The 14229-nt window shown below is 42.1% G+C and overlaps 1 protein-coding gene across 2 annotated transcripts in view; it reads left to right on the forward strand.

The window, feature by feature from the left end:
* The window catches only part of LRIG1 (leucine rich repeats and immunoglobulin like domains 1), a 228965-nt gene extending 221107 nt beyond the window's left edge, over positions 1-7858 (forward strand). For both annotated transcript variants that reach the window (XM_078661486.1, XM_078661487.1), the window contains 3 exons: positions 2802-2951; positions 4294-4596; positions 5134-7858. In XM_078661486.1, coding sequence (XP_078517612.1) covers positions 2802-2951; positions 4294-4596; positions 5134-5336 — 656 coding nt within the window. In that variant the 3' untranslated portion in view covers positions 5337-7858. The remainder of the gene's footprint in view (positions 1-2801; positions 2952-4293; positions 4597-5133) is intronic.
* Positions 7859-14229: the final 6371 nt, after the last annotated feature.

Raw genomic sequence — 14229 nt, forward strand, 5'->3', positions numbered from 1 at the left:
GGAGTCCACGTACCACATCAATTTCCTGGAACTCAGGGCTGTTCACTTGGCGCTGAAGGCCTTTCAACCGTCCTTCCGGACCAACTCTCTGCTTGTACAGACGGACAATACGACCACGATGTATTACCTCAACAAGCAGGGGGGTTCGAGATCGCGCACTCTGTCTCAGGAGACGCAAGCGATCTGGCATTGGCTTCTGGCTCGAGGACTCTCGATAACGGCCACTCATCTGCCAGGTGTGCAGAATGTTCAGGCAGACGAGCTGAGCAGACTGATTCAGGAAAATCACGAGTGGGTCATAAACGACGAAGTTCTAGGAGAAGTCTTCGCAAGGTGGGGCACTCCAGAGGTAGATCTGTTCGCCACCGCCGAAAACAGCAAATGCCGAGACTTCGCCTCCAGGTACTACCAGCCGGGGACGCTGGGGAACGCGTTATGGATCAACTGGTCGAACAGCTTTCTGTACGCTTTTCCACCCATTCCCCTGATTCCAGCGGTTCTCATCAAGCTCTCCCAATCCAGGGCGAAGATGATTCTGATTGCCCCGGAATGGCCCAGACAGTGGTGGTTCACGGACCTGCTTCACCGGTCTTTCCTTCCTCACATGAAGCTGCCGTGCAGGCCGGACCTTCTCACGAAGTTCGGGGGGCGGATGGTGCACCCCAACCTCTCGTCTTTGAGTTTGGCGGCATGGCTCCTGAAATAGTGCAATATGGCCATTTGAATCTCCCAGCGGATTGTATGGACATACTGAAGGAGGCTAAGCGACCTTCCACTCGGACTTCTTATGCTTACAAGTGGAAGAGGTTTTGCATCTGGTGCAAGTCTAAGAACTATGACCCTACGACATGCAAGGAAGATGTCATCCTTCCATATCTGCTACATTTGGCGCAGTCGGGCCTTAATGTCCATTCCATTAAGGTTCATCTGGCTGCTTTGACTGCCTATAGGAAATGCCCTTCACAGACTTCCTTCTTTCAGATCCCTGTGATCAAAGATTTTTTGGAAGGCTTGAAGAAAGTGTTCCCTCCTGTCAGGCTTCCTTTGCCTTCATGGGACTTGAATGTGGTGCTGTCCAGATTGATGAAGGAGCCTTTTGAACCTATTCATAAGGCTTCGTTGCAGCACCTGTCCTGGAAGGCGGCGTTCCTCGTGGCCATTACATCGGCCCGCAGGGTGAGTGAAATTCAGGCGTTGTGTTGCCAAGAACCTTATACTGTATTTCATGCTGCTAAGGTTGTTATGCGTACTCACCCTAAGTTTCTTCCCAAGGTTGTTTCTGATTTTCATATCAATCAGACTATATCTTTACCTACGTTCTTTCAGAATCCTTCATCTCCGGCGGACAGGTCTTTGCATTCCCTGGATGTTAGGAGGGTGCTGAAATTTTATCTGGATAAAACCAGGGATGTTCGTAGGTCAGACCAATTGTTCATCAATTATGGATCAGTCAGGACGGGTCTTGCGACCTCTAAGCAGTCTATCTCTAGGTGGATTGTGTCCTGCATACAGCTGTGTTACCAAAAAGCTAATAAGACCTTAGGAGGTAAGCCTAAGGCTCATTCCACCAGGGGCAAGGCTGCCACGACAGCATTGCTCCGTAATGTTCCGATTGCAGAAATCTGCAAGGCGGCCACTTGGAAGTCGGTTCATACCTTTGCTAAGCATTACTGCCTGGACACTGATGCCAGGGCAGACGCTCAGGTTGGGCAGGCTTCGCTGCAAAATCTGTTCGCACAGTAGTGGCGTTAATTTTCTTTTCTCCACCGCCGCTTTGGTGTGGGGATTGGCTTGCCATTCTATTCACTAGATTATGACTATACACAGAGATCCCCTACTACAGAAGGAGTAGTTTCTGTCCTGTAACTCCAGTTCTGTAGTAGGGGTATCTCTGTTATAGTCATAAGCGCCCTCCCTCCTCCCCGGTGGAGAGAGACATATTCCTTTATGGAATGCTACAGGTCTGGCGTGTTACGCCTTCAAAAAGAACTGAAACTAAGTTGGACCTGCTATGCATTCTGGGATACTGGGAGAAGGTTCTGGAAGATTCTCTTAAAGGCACAGTATCCTGTTTTGAGCCACATAATGGCAGCCTATGGGGCTTGTCTGTCCAGGTTCTTCTCTCTATCATTCCTGAGGGATTTTGCTGGTAAAGCAAAGGAAATCTGTACAGGCTTTTGCTGTTTTGTGGATTTTATGGTGGAATTTCTAGTTGAAGTACTGGACAGTGTAGCCTTTTTAGGCTGCATTATCTGTCTTTAAATTCTCTCTTAAGTGTCTATGCTTTTCTGCATTTTTTTTTGACACTATAAGAGATTTTTTTTGATTGCTCCGGGGTCCACGCACATGGGCGGGACTATTCACTAGATTATGACTATAACAGAGATACCCCTACTACAGAACTGGAGTTACAGGACAGAAACTACTCCTTCTGCGTAAATATGTAAATTGTATTTTTTAAATGCTCCTTTTATGGTTTTCCTTTGTGAAAAGCTGAATAAAGAAATTTATATATATATTAAACGTATTACTGGGTATAATCTAAACAATTCCGTTTTTGTGACACTGTTAACGATAGAGTTTAAGCTGTTAAAGAGATTAAATGTTGTATTCTATTAGTGTATATTATATGGCCTTAAAATTGCTCTGTATGAAATTCACTGTATCTATTCTTTTATGGTATATGACCAAAATATAGTTTTATGATGATGATGTATTGTAAGTAATTTATTAACTGCATGCATGCCATGTTAATCGGAGTTAAAATTGCTTCAGATACAACTTTGGTACTTTTCCTGTAGGTGTATGCAAGAGTGATGTGACACAGCCTCCAACTATGGAAATACACCGTGATTCATGTAAACAGTCAAAGCAGTATAAAGATTGCAATACTCACACCGCTTGCACAATGGAAGAGGCAGAAGATGGAGTTCTTGGTCCAGATAGTAACGGTAGGAAGGCACTTTGTATGTGAAAGAACAGTGATCTCTGTTTATTTGCTAAATTAATGTATCTGTGTCTTTGGATAGGAAAAAAAAGTCCTAGTTACGCAGTGCATGAATTCAGTTATAACCCATAAGCAGAATTAGAGTTTTTCTTTAAAAATAGTCATGATGTGCATTCGGAATGCAGATACCCACATCCTGAAAAGCTTGGCAATGACCATCAGAAGACCGCATGTTGCAGCAAATAAAGATAGTGAGAAAACACAATATCTTTCTGAGAATGTGTGAGCTTTTTCTTTAATTCTTAGAAACGGTACACAATGTCTGTAGGCAGCAATTGATGTATTGGTTTTATTAAATACAAGAACTCGCACACCACTCTTTTTGCAAATGTAAAATGACATGCTATTGACCAAAGCCAGATGGTAGCAAACTAAAATATTATTTTTGTAGCTGTGCGCGGATTCTAAACGTATTTACAAATGTAAAAAATAGCTTCCAACCGAAACCAAAAATATTAGCCCCGTCCCATCCAGTGATTTATTTATTTATTTATTTATTTGTTTTAGTTATAGGGCGTTATTCTTGGAGGTTTCCAATAGGGTTCAATTAATTTAAGTTTTTAACTTTACCCTTTTGCTCTTTTCGGTTGAATCACGTGACACTTTAAAAGTGTCCTCCTTAGCTGCACCAAATCTCAAGCTGTAAATTAGAAGCTCATAGTTGTAACGTGGAAAACACAAAACTACAAGTGTCAGAATGTAACGTGTTTTTGAGTTAAAAGTGTGAGGAATGACTGATGACGTTACATGAACCAGCAGTGTTTACAGCTCTTAAACAAGTGATATCCATATCTGCATTACCACTCATGATCTTTCTTCACACGGAGAGTTATTGTTCGCACTACCAGCATTCAGATATTGGGTAAAGTGTTTGTCCTCAAAAATAGAAATGTGAGTAAACGCCATCTACAGTGCTAATCACTATACACCGTTCCTCTTACACCTATTTCAGTTAACAAAATTGAGCAAATTACAACTATTTAGCAAAATCAGGTCTATGGGAAGCTTCAGAGACTATTGTGCATGACATGCCTTTTCAAATTAACTGACGTGGATAGAATATGAATAGCATAATCAGCTAAATATATAGGTTTAGCAAGCAATACTAAAAAAGCCATAACACAGTGTTTGTTTATTTCTAAAATCTTTTGGGCTAGGTGACGGCTCTTTCCTGACACTATTTTGTGAACAAGGGCAGTAAACAGAGAAAAACAATGCAATACATTTTTTTTAGGAATTAAAAATTAAAATGATTGGCAATAACCTTTTTTTTTTTTTCCCCTTAGGGTATGGCCTCCCTGTTGCGTGCCCAGATTGCAGCGAGCACACTGATATTTACAACGAGAGAGAGATCGATCCCAAGACTTTTAAATCAGTTGATAATAGATCTCAGAAGAAGGTACCAAGTAGCAAAGAACTGAGCATTAATGATGGAGAGACTGACAGCATGCTAAACTTTCAACAGTGCAATGGAAAGCCATTATCGAGTTTGAGGGCGGATAGCAATGGACCAGTGTACCCCAGTAATCATGACAGGATACCAGCAGCATATCTACAGCACTTACAGGGGCTGGATTCTTCAAGAGAAGGTACATGCATTGTATTTATAATTTAAAGTTGGTGAAGATTGTCGTCTTTTGCTTGGGCAGTTCCTTCCCAAATGTATTGGATCAATAATATTTGCTTAGATGCATACTGGCACTTGATGCATGTGAATGCCTCGCTATAATGAAACAAAAATATTATTTGATTAAGAGATTTGTATAGAGACTGGTTTAGAAACCAGCACAAATAATACACAATATTTTTTGTAGGATAATAGCTGAATGTGTGATTAAGTTGTTTTTGATTATATTTGAGCTTAGGCCAGAGGAACCATAAATGGATGTAAAAATTCCAACTTTAAAACACTTTTTGCTCACATGCTAATCATTCTATCCAGTGAGTTATGGATAAATGAAGTAAAGGTTTCCTCGAACATCATCAAAAGTGAATAATCACTAGAGTGCCTATATGCAAGATTGTGAAAGACATTTTATTTATTGAGCCAGAATGTGTATGTTCAAGAATGTACTTGCCTTCAATTGTTCGTTTTTTGTAACTTTTTTTGTATTGTTTCTTTTTAGGTTCTTCGCAGCCTTTGCTTATGCCATTAGAGCATAATGGATCCTTTCAACCCTTGTTTTCAGATGGTGTTCTGCAGGAGAAAACTGAGGTTCCTGAATTGTCACACACCTTACAGGAGCCATTGACTGACCCTTCAGGCAGACTCCTATTTACAAATGATACCTACCCAAATCATATGACTCTAGTTATGAGTAAACACTAAATATCAAGCAAATGAGAGCAAACTGCCATGTGGGGAAAAAACTTTGTGCATTGAAGACTGAGGCTTTTTCTACCTCCTCCCTTGGATTAACAACCTCTGAAAGGATGCAGACGAGTTACGAGGAAAAAAGCTTGTGTGGGAAACGTTCCTGTTCGAGCGTCACAAAAATGTATATAATTTTTAAACTTCCATGGGAAGTGATGGTAATTCAAAAGTTGACTTGCATTTGGAGCACACTGTTTGCAAGATATTATGTAAAAAACTTGTATTTGATATTGTACATAAGAGTTTTCATATATAAATATATATATATATCTTTTACAGAGGTTATTTTATTCTTTAGTGCATGAGTAACTGAGTGACATTTCACAATTTTGAAAATATTGGTTTTATTAGGTGGCTATTTTTTTATGAAGACAACTGGTGCCTTAATGAATACATTGAACTTTTAAAAATCCCGGTAAAGTTTAGTGTTAAAAATGTGCAGTCTCTAGTTAAAACATTTTCACAATTCTCCCAGAAACCTATGGCACTTAAGTTTTAAAATTAACAGATAACTTATTTTAACAAATTACGAATAGTTTCTTGTAAAAGCCAAGTGATCAAAGTACCGGGAGACCTGAGTTGGTGATGAAAAAATTTATTTCTTTACAGAGATTCTCATGAATGTTACTATTTGTACCAGTTACATATTTGTATAGTAAAATGGGGCACCATCTACGGATTGTGTTACAAAATGTTAAAAGTGATGCAGAATTCAAATGCATAATCTGTTTAAAATGTTACAAAAGGAAATTGTTTCAGCAGTAAAACTTGGGAGGATATGCCTCTTACATTTGCATTTTGTTCATGCATGTATACTGTACTTGCACTTAATCTGTTGAACAGCATCTTTCAATGTAACCACTGATTCCTATGGTTTTAATTTGCCGGGTATTTTTTCATTTTTGTACATCTTAAGGATTTAAAGATGTACACTTTCCCTAAAGCTACAGTTGGCATAGCAAATTATTCAGTGTTAATACTGGAGAGAAAAAATCTTACAAGTTGGGTCACAAGAGCATTTTACCTCCTTTTTTATGCTGTTTCTTTCTGTTCATAAGCTTCCAAGTTAGTGGTGAGGCCTTAATCTTTCTCATCTGTTTCAGAGTACTTTCTACTTTTCTCAGCTGTTTCAGAGTGTTCTTGACTTAGTTTGTGATGCAGCCACAGGATATTTTCAGTTTTTAGGCAACTGATTCAGTTTCTAATTGGTTGGCCAAATAGCATGTCAGAGACAGTGTTTTACATCAGTCAGTTTGTCATGTTGGACTTCGAGCCGGACATTTTTATAAAAGTAGCTTTAGTTGACAATGTCTCCTCCCTTTGTATGAAGTTCATTTGTAATTTTAGCTCTGTTTCTCCTGTTTGTACAGGTTTCACAGTGCCATACCTAGTGACTGCAGATGATTAGACTTCCAATATTTTCCTAGAGGAAGTCAGGCACTAGAGATTACCCTTGACTTATAAATTATATGTATGCATATGCCTAACTAGAGACACATTTGCACTTTATGGTGGGTAACTGTCTTCGGGAGTGCCAAAATGTAGTAAGGTAATAACATATTGGAAGCATCAGCAGTGGGGAAACAGTTTTTTTTTCTCTGGAAGTAATGCCATAGCATAGCTACCAGTTTCTCTAGAGAGACACCTTGAACCTAAAGGAATGTGATTGTTTTCCATACACAAGCAGCTGTCTAAAATATTCAAAATTAAAACCCAAGTCCAGTTGAACTATTTCTTTTTCTAATGGTAGTGTTTGCAAAACTTAATAGAATGTGGAACATGTTCTTACTTAGTTACTGTTCCTCCTCTGTTTTATTGTACCAGTTAATTCTGTCTGGCATCAGAATCTACCCTTGTACCTTTCCACTACAATGGAATGACCAGTTAGAATGTATTCTGAAAGTATCAGATGGGAGAATTTGTTTTTAATTTTATTATATGTTGCACATTTAAATTTACATAAATCTCCTGGTCCTTGACACTAATTAGAAATGAGGGACAGTTAAAACAATGTCACATTTAAAAGAAATAAATAAACATGCGATAATATGCATTTATATGTAGTATGTGAAGAAGCCTATGTGAACTCGTCTATATGTGTTCACATATGAATACATACATACATTAAAACGAATGCAAAAGTAGCAGTCATTCTTTTTGTAGAGAATCTGGGCAATATTTCTAGTGGTATCATTAAAAATGTTGCCATCACTGTTTATAATCAGATTTGCCCCATTGTTAAATATGACTGTTTATTTTTTTGACAGAGAGCTAACTTTTATGGTGTTACTTCCACAAAATATGTGAATTTTCTGCTTCTGAGAGGCAATTGTGAAAGAGGAAGTGTTACTTTTTGTACAAAGTTATTTATTTATAGAAAAAGTTGGTACAATGTTGTACATTGAGAAACATGTAACATATTGAAGTGTCTAACTAATGGCATTGAAGTGTCTTTAATTAAAGTTCGCTATATTAAACATTCTGTGTGATAATTTTATGTTTTAAGCTGAACAGAATGAAATGGCACCAAGGCATGGGAGAAAACCACACAGTAGTAGGTAAACCATCCTTACTCGAGTTTAAAATCCATCCACACCAACATCTTACAGTTGGTAAGAGTAAATTATTGATATCTCTGGGTAAGAATGTTAACAGTATGAGTCGTAATTCAAGAATAAGGGACCCCCTGCCATGAATAGGTCAACAGGGCAGGGAACATGGTATATTATACAAAGGAAGATCCCCCACCTAACCTCTAAAGTTAATCGGCATCAGCCCTAAAATTGAATAAGCATGGAGAGGCTCAGGAAGACTTTGTTTCAATCTTTGATACTTTATTTAATCAATGCATATTCTCATAACTTATTTATCTTCTCACAAAGTAGGGGAAACAACTCCCTAAACTTTCATCCAAATTATGGATCATGAAATAGCAGTTATCTAGGATAATGCAGTCAGTGTTTAAAAAAAAAAAAAAAGAACCATATCATCTCTGCTAAGATGACCACCATGGTAGTACATTCTGAACGTAGCGAAGCGGCATCTAAGCACAAATGGACCTGATTGGTCCTACGACCTCTATATTTAAGGGGCTATAATCATGGAGCCACACCCATGGAAGTTGGACTTGGTTGGATATGCACAGCTCATAACAGGTAAGGCACATTCTATGCTCCACATTTGGTAATTATGCATGATTGGCAAGTGGTTAGGCAATTGTAAAGACTGCCAGCTGTGGCCAGTTTGCATGAGCAAGCATCTCGTTAAACCTTATGAATTTGAAGTTGCCCATACCACCACCATTTGCCACATGTGCGTGTGTTATGTGGCAATCGACCACCCAGACAAGTTGGCGTAGAGATTGTACGCTGCCCTATTTCTGGTTCCACGGCCCATGCAAGATGCTCACAATGGGGTAACCATTTTAATATTGGAAGTGTCAGCAGGCTGCTGACATTTGGTATAGTAGGGCAGTAGGGAAGTTGGCAGCAATTGTGTTGTGTTCCAATTCCCTGGGGCTGCCTGTGTTCTCTAGTACGTGAGCTTTGGCAGACTTCTATGGTAGCTCAGTATATCCATTATGTAATTTGCTTCCGTTTATCACGGCATAAAAAGTTAGCGAGAGCTGGGACCCACACCTGCAATTGTGAGGCAGATCTGTTGCTTCAAATCATACCTTGTAAGGAACATAGTATCAGGGGCCTTTAATTTAAAGCTCCTCACATCCTGAGTGAGAGGACCTATTGTTCACCAAGGATCAGTGCCTTCATTTGATCTAGTGACAGTTCCGTTTTGGCCCTTTACATATCAGCTTTGTTTGTCTGCATCAGGTTCATTTGAGAAACTCCTTTGTATGAGGCTATTCTCCCCACCTCCTGTTTTGAACCAAGGAAATCACGAGCACATAGCGAAATGTTCGGAAATCATGTAGTGTCCTTGAGCAATTATTTTGTCTTTGTATTTAGTACATTCTGAATTATGTCCATAGTTAAATGTAATGCTCTAATGTTCTAGAGATCCAAGCCTACCAGGCTAAATAGTAGGACTTCTCTGGGATTTCTTTTGTTGCATATGTTTGTCACTTTCCGGGAAACAACAGCATGTGCAATTCTATTCCCCATTGATTAATAAATACTGGCAATCTCGAAGCCTGCTTTCTGACACGGGGTATTTGGATTCTTACCGAAATTCTCACCAAAGTCACAATTGTATGCCTTTTAAGCCCCCTTTAGTTAGGTGTTTTACCCATCTCTACTTTCTGGTCGGTATCTAATGGACTGGACATGCTTTTGCTGTGATCTTTTAACTATTCCTGGTTGAGGTTATTCTAAGGCGATCTTGGCCGTTGCAACTGCTACAGGCAATAGAGTATCAAAAATAGATATTTCAGGAGGCAGGACTTTGTATTATGTTCTTGCAGGTATCTGGATTTTATGTGCTTGAATTTGTATCTGGTCTTCGGCGCATATAGAGTTACACACCGTGGTTCCATACACTTCGGATTTATGGACCTCTCAGCTGAATTTTATTGGGTCAATCGAACAACTCCAGCAGATCATGTTGACTAAGGGGGTGGCCTGGGACATTATGTTCGAGGCATATGAGCTGCAGGTTACACACTATGCATAGATGGCCACCTAGTGTTGGGCCCGGATGTTTGCAGTTTCTTTTGTTGTAGAAAAGTCTTTGGAAGTCACAGGATAGGTGACTCCTCCTTTGGATGATACTGCACATGGGCATCGGATCCATCCCGAGATTGTTTTTTTCTGCCACCGGGCTCGGATGTGTTTCCAGCGCTTCGTGTTGGAACCGGTTTCCTCCGGCACGCATTCCTCACCAACTTCCAAAACTTAGTTTCGAACGCTTTCCAGTCGACGCTACTCTTCAACATCGAGGATCTCTATTCCGGTCGTCTTCGACGGCCTACGGGCCTAGCTAGGCCTCGACTCCAGCTCATGGAAAGGACGCCATTTAAAAAGTGTCCTCAATGTGGGTCGAAGTTTCCCCACACCGACCTTCATGAGGTGTGTAACCTCTGCCTCTCTCCGGAGCACGAGGCAAAGGACTGTTCAGCTTGTGCCTCTTTCCGCTCCAAAAAGACTATACGGGACCGAAGAGCGAGGAGAACAATGGCTCAAAGATCTTCAGCTCCGATTCCAGACGACTTCTTCGAAGAAGGCGTCAACGTTCCGGAACAACACGACGTCGACAGCAGCTCCGAGGCAGAAGATTCCGAGGTCGAGGACATCACTCCAGCGCAGCGGGTCACAAGTAAGACCGTCGACCCCGATTCTTCCTTGACACAGAAGGCCCCGGTCACACCCTCGCCCTCGGGTACACACCGGCACTCTGCTTCTACTGCCCCACTATCGGGCCCGGCTAAGAAGCCAATTAAGCCTTCAGGCAACTCGGGCTCGAGTCGGCCTTCACACGGTGCCAGAGCACATCTACCGGCACCGAAAAAGACAACGACACCGACTACACCTACACCCAAACCGTCGGCGCCGAAACATATCACTACTCCTTCGGCACCAAAACCCAGGTCGGAACCAAGCAAACCCGCTTCTGATTCCAAAAAAACACCGGAACCTAAAAAAACATCGGATACGAAAAAACCATCGGATCCAAAAACCAAACCGGAACCGAAAAAAGCCTCGGAGCCGAAAAAGACTCCTGCTTCCCTAGTGAAAGACATTGTCAAGAAACCAAAACAAGCCATTTCGGTGCCCAAGCCTTCCTCCGCACCAAAAGATCACCCTCCTGCAGAGGATTTACCTTATCCAGACCCTGCTCAAAAGACTCTAGCTAAGGATCCAATCACTGGACACTTAATTTTTACTTCAAAAAAGCGACCACTTGACACACCAGCTCCAGCTCCGCATTCAAAGAAGGTGGACATGGCTACCTCTCCCCTAAGACTGCCTTCCCCTTCTCTTTCACTTGTACCATCACCACATTCTCTCATACCACAGCATTACCCAGCATCCTCCATCATACCAGACCGGGATGATAGCTCTGATGATATGGGGGGTAACATACCTGATCCAGCCACGCCTACAGGATCCCCTGACCCGTGGGATGATTATACCATCCCAAATGTCCTTCAGGATGACTTATACCCCTCAAGGCCTTCCCCACCAGAAGACACTATAGGGTTTAATGAATTAATTCACAGGGCTGCACAATATCATGGAGGCGACATGCATACAGACACTGTTGAGGAAGACTTCCTAATGGATACCTTTGATAATGCACAAAGATTCTCATCCATTTTACCAATGCTCAAAGGAGTGATCAGGCATGCCCCTGAAGTCTTCAAAGACCCAGTCAGAACTCGGGTCATTAACCCTCGTATAGAGAAAAAATATAAAGCTTCTCCCTCAGACCCAGCATATATTAAAGGTCCAGTACCACTAGACTCACTTGTAGTTTCCAATGCACGCAAGAGAGCAAACTCAGTCATCAGGGGAGGCTGCACCACCAGATAAGGAGTCTAAGCTACTTGACGCATCAGGGAAAAGAACAGCTTCTCAAGCAGCAAACATGTGGCGTATCGCCAATACACAGTCATTATTAGCCAGATATGACAGGGCACATTATGACGAGCTAGAGTCATTAATGAGGCACCTCCCTGACAAGTACAAGGATAGAGCAAACGAGCTTATCCAAGAGGGTAAAAACATCACAAACACCTCTATTCGGTGTGCACTCGATGCAGCAGATACTGCCTCTAGGGCAGTTAACACCAGCGTTTTACTACGCAGACACGCCTGGCTACGTATATCAGGGTTCAAACCTGAGGTACAAAGTAAAATTCTTAATCAGCCCTTTGATGAGCAACACCTATTTGGACCCAAAGTGGATGTATCCCTAAAAAAAATGAAAAAGGATACAGACACCACCAAATCGATGGGAGCCCTGCAGTTGCAGGCTCCCAGACGTTCATTTTGTCGCTCATCCTATCGAGGTGCCACCAGGGGATATACTTCAGACACAGCTTCTACCTCATACAAAGCCCCTACACAGTCTGGAACTAACGTCTACCCCCCCAAACATACCACCCAAGCAGCGCCCAATGTCACAGGAACATTTAACATTGCTCAGACAGGAGGTAATATCCCTCCTGTAGAAAAATGCAATAGAAGTAGTTCCAGAACATCACAAAAACAAAGGAGTATACTCCCTATATTTCCTAATACCAAAGAAGGACGTATCTCTAAGACTCATCCTAGACCTCAGACCTCTGAACATTTACGTACAGTCGGATCACTTTCATATGGTCACACTCGAACAAGTCCTTCCACTGCTGGTGCTAAACGACTTCCTTGTCACTCTAGATCTCAAGGACGCCTACTTCCATATTCCCATCCACGCAGCGCACAGAACATATCTCAGATTTGTGCTAGACGGGCAGCACTACCAGTTCAAAGTGCTCCCATTCGGAATCACAACAGCGCCAAGGGTGTTTACCAAATGCCTAGCAGTAGTAGCGGCACACTTAAGACGACAACATATTCATGTCTTCCCATATCTAGACGACTGGCTCATAAAAGCCAGCTCATACAGCCAGTGTGTGCAACACACTCACGCTACTATTCAACTGCTTCACGACTTGGGATTCACAGTAAATCACACCAAATCGCATCTTCAACCCTAGCACATACAACAGTATCTCGGCGCTACAATAAACACCCAACTAACACTAGCTTATCCCTCTCCAGCAAGGATAACAAGTGTACAAGCTCTCCTAACAAAATTCAAACCGCAACACTCACTACCAGCTCGAGTGTTAATGCAGCTCATAGGAATGATGGCATCTTGCATATTTGTAGTACCTCACGCAAGACCACAAATGCGTCCACTTCAAGAGTGCCTAGCACGCCAATGGAACCAGTCTCAAGGTCAACTGACAGACCTAGTGTTGGTAGACGGTCGGACTCATCGTTCTCTGCAATGGTGGAACACCAAAAACCTTTCCAAAGGGCGACCGTTTCTGAAGCCAGTTCCTCAAATTGTCATGACAGCGGACGCATCGCTCTCCGGCTGGGGAGCTCACCTACTGCACCACACCATGCAAGGCAGGTGGACACCGCAACAGAAGCTACTCCACATCAACCACTTAGAGTTGCTAGCTGTGTTTCTAGCCCTAAAAGCATTTCAAACTCAAGTGTCAGGCAAAGCTGTCTTGGTCCGCACAGACAATATGACATGATATGTACTACCTAAACAAACAAGGAGGGACACACTCTCTGCAGCTCTCTGTTAGCACAGCAGATATGGAAATGGGCTATACCACTAAAGATCTGTCTCTTAGCCCAACACGTCCCAGGAGTGCAAAACACTATAGCAGATCTGCTAAGCCGTCAAACACAGCAGATCCACGAGTGGGAACTTCATCCGCAAGTTCTTCATCTGTTCTTTCAAATGTGGGGCCAACCTCAGATAGACCTCTTCGCCACCCATGAAAACGCAAAATGCCCAAACTTTGCCACCAGATACCCACACCCATTGTCCAAAGGCAATGCGATATGGATGAATTGGTCAGAACTATTTGCGTACGCTTTTCCTCCTCTCCCACTACTTCCGTTAGTGGTATGCAAACTACAGCAACATTCCCTAACGCTCATCCTAGTCACTCCAACTTGGGCCAGGCAACCATGGTACACCACACTGTTGCAGATGTCTGTAGTACCACAGCAAAAACTAAACCTATCTCCACGCCTATTAACACAGAACCATGGAGAGATCAGACACCCGGACCCAGCTCAGCTCAACCTAGCGATCTGGCTCCTGAGGTCATAGTTTGGTTACCTCAACCCTCCCCCAGAATGTATGAACGTTATCAAAG

This window comes from Lissotriton helveticus, chromosome 9 (assembly GCF_964261635.1).
Source record: "Lissotriton helveticus chromosome 9, aLisHel1.1, whole genome shotgun sequence".
NCBI lineage: Eukaryota > Metazoa > Chordata > Amphibia > Caudata > Salamandridae > Lissotriton > Lissotriton helveticus.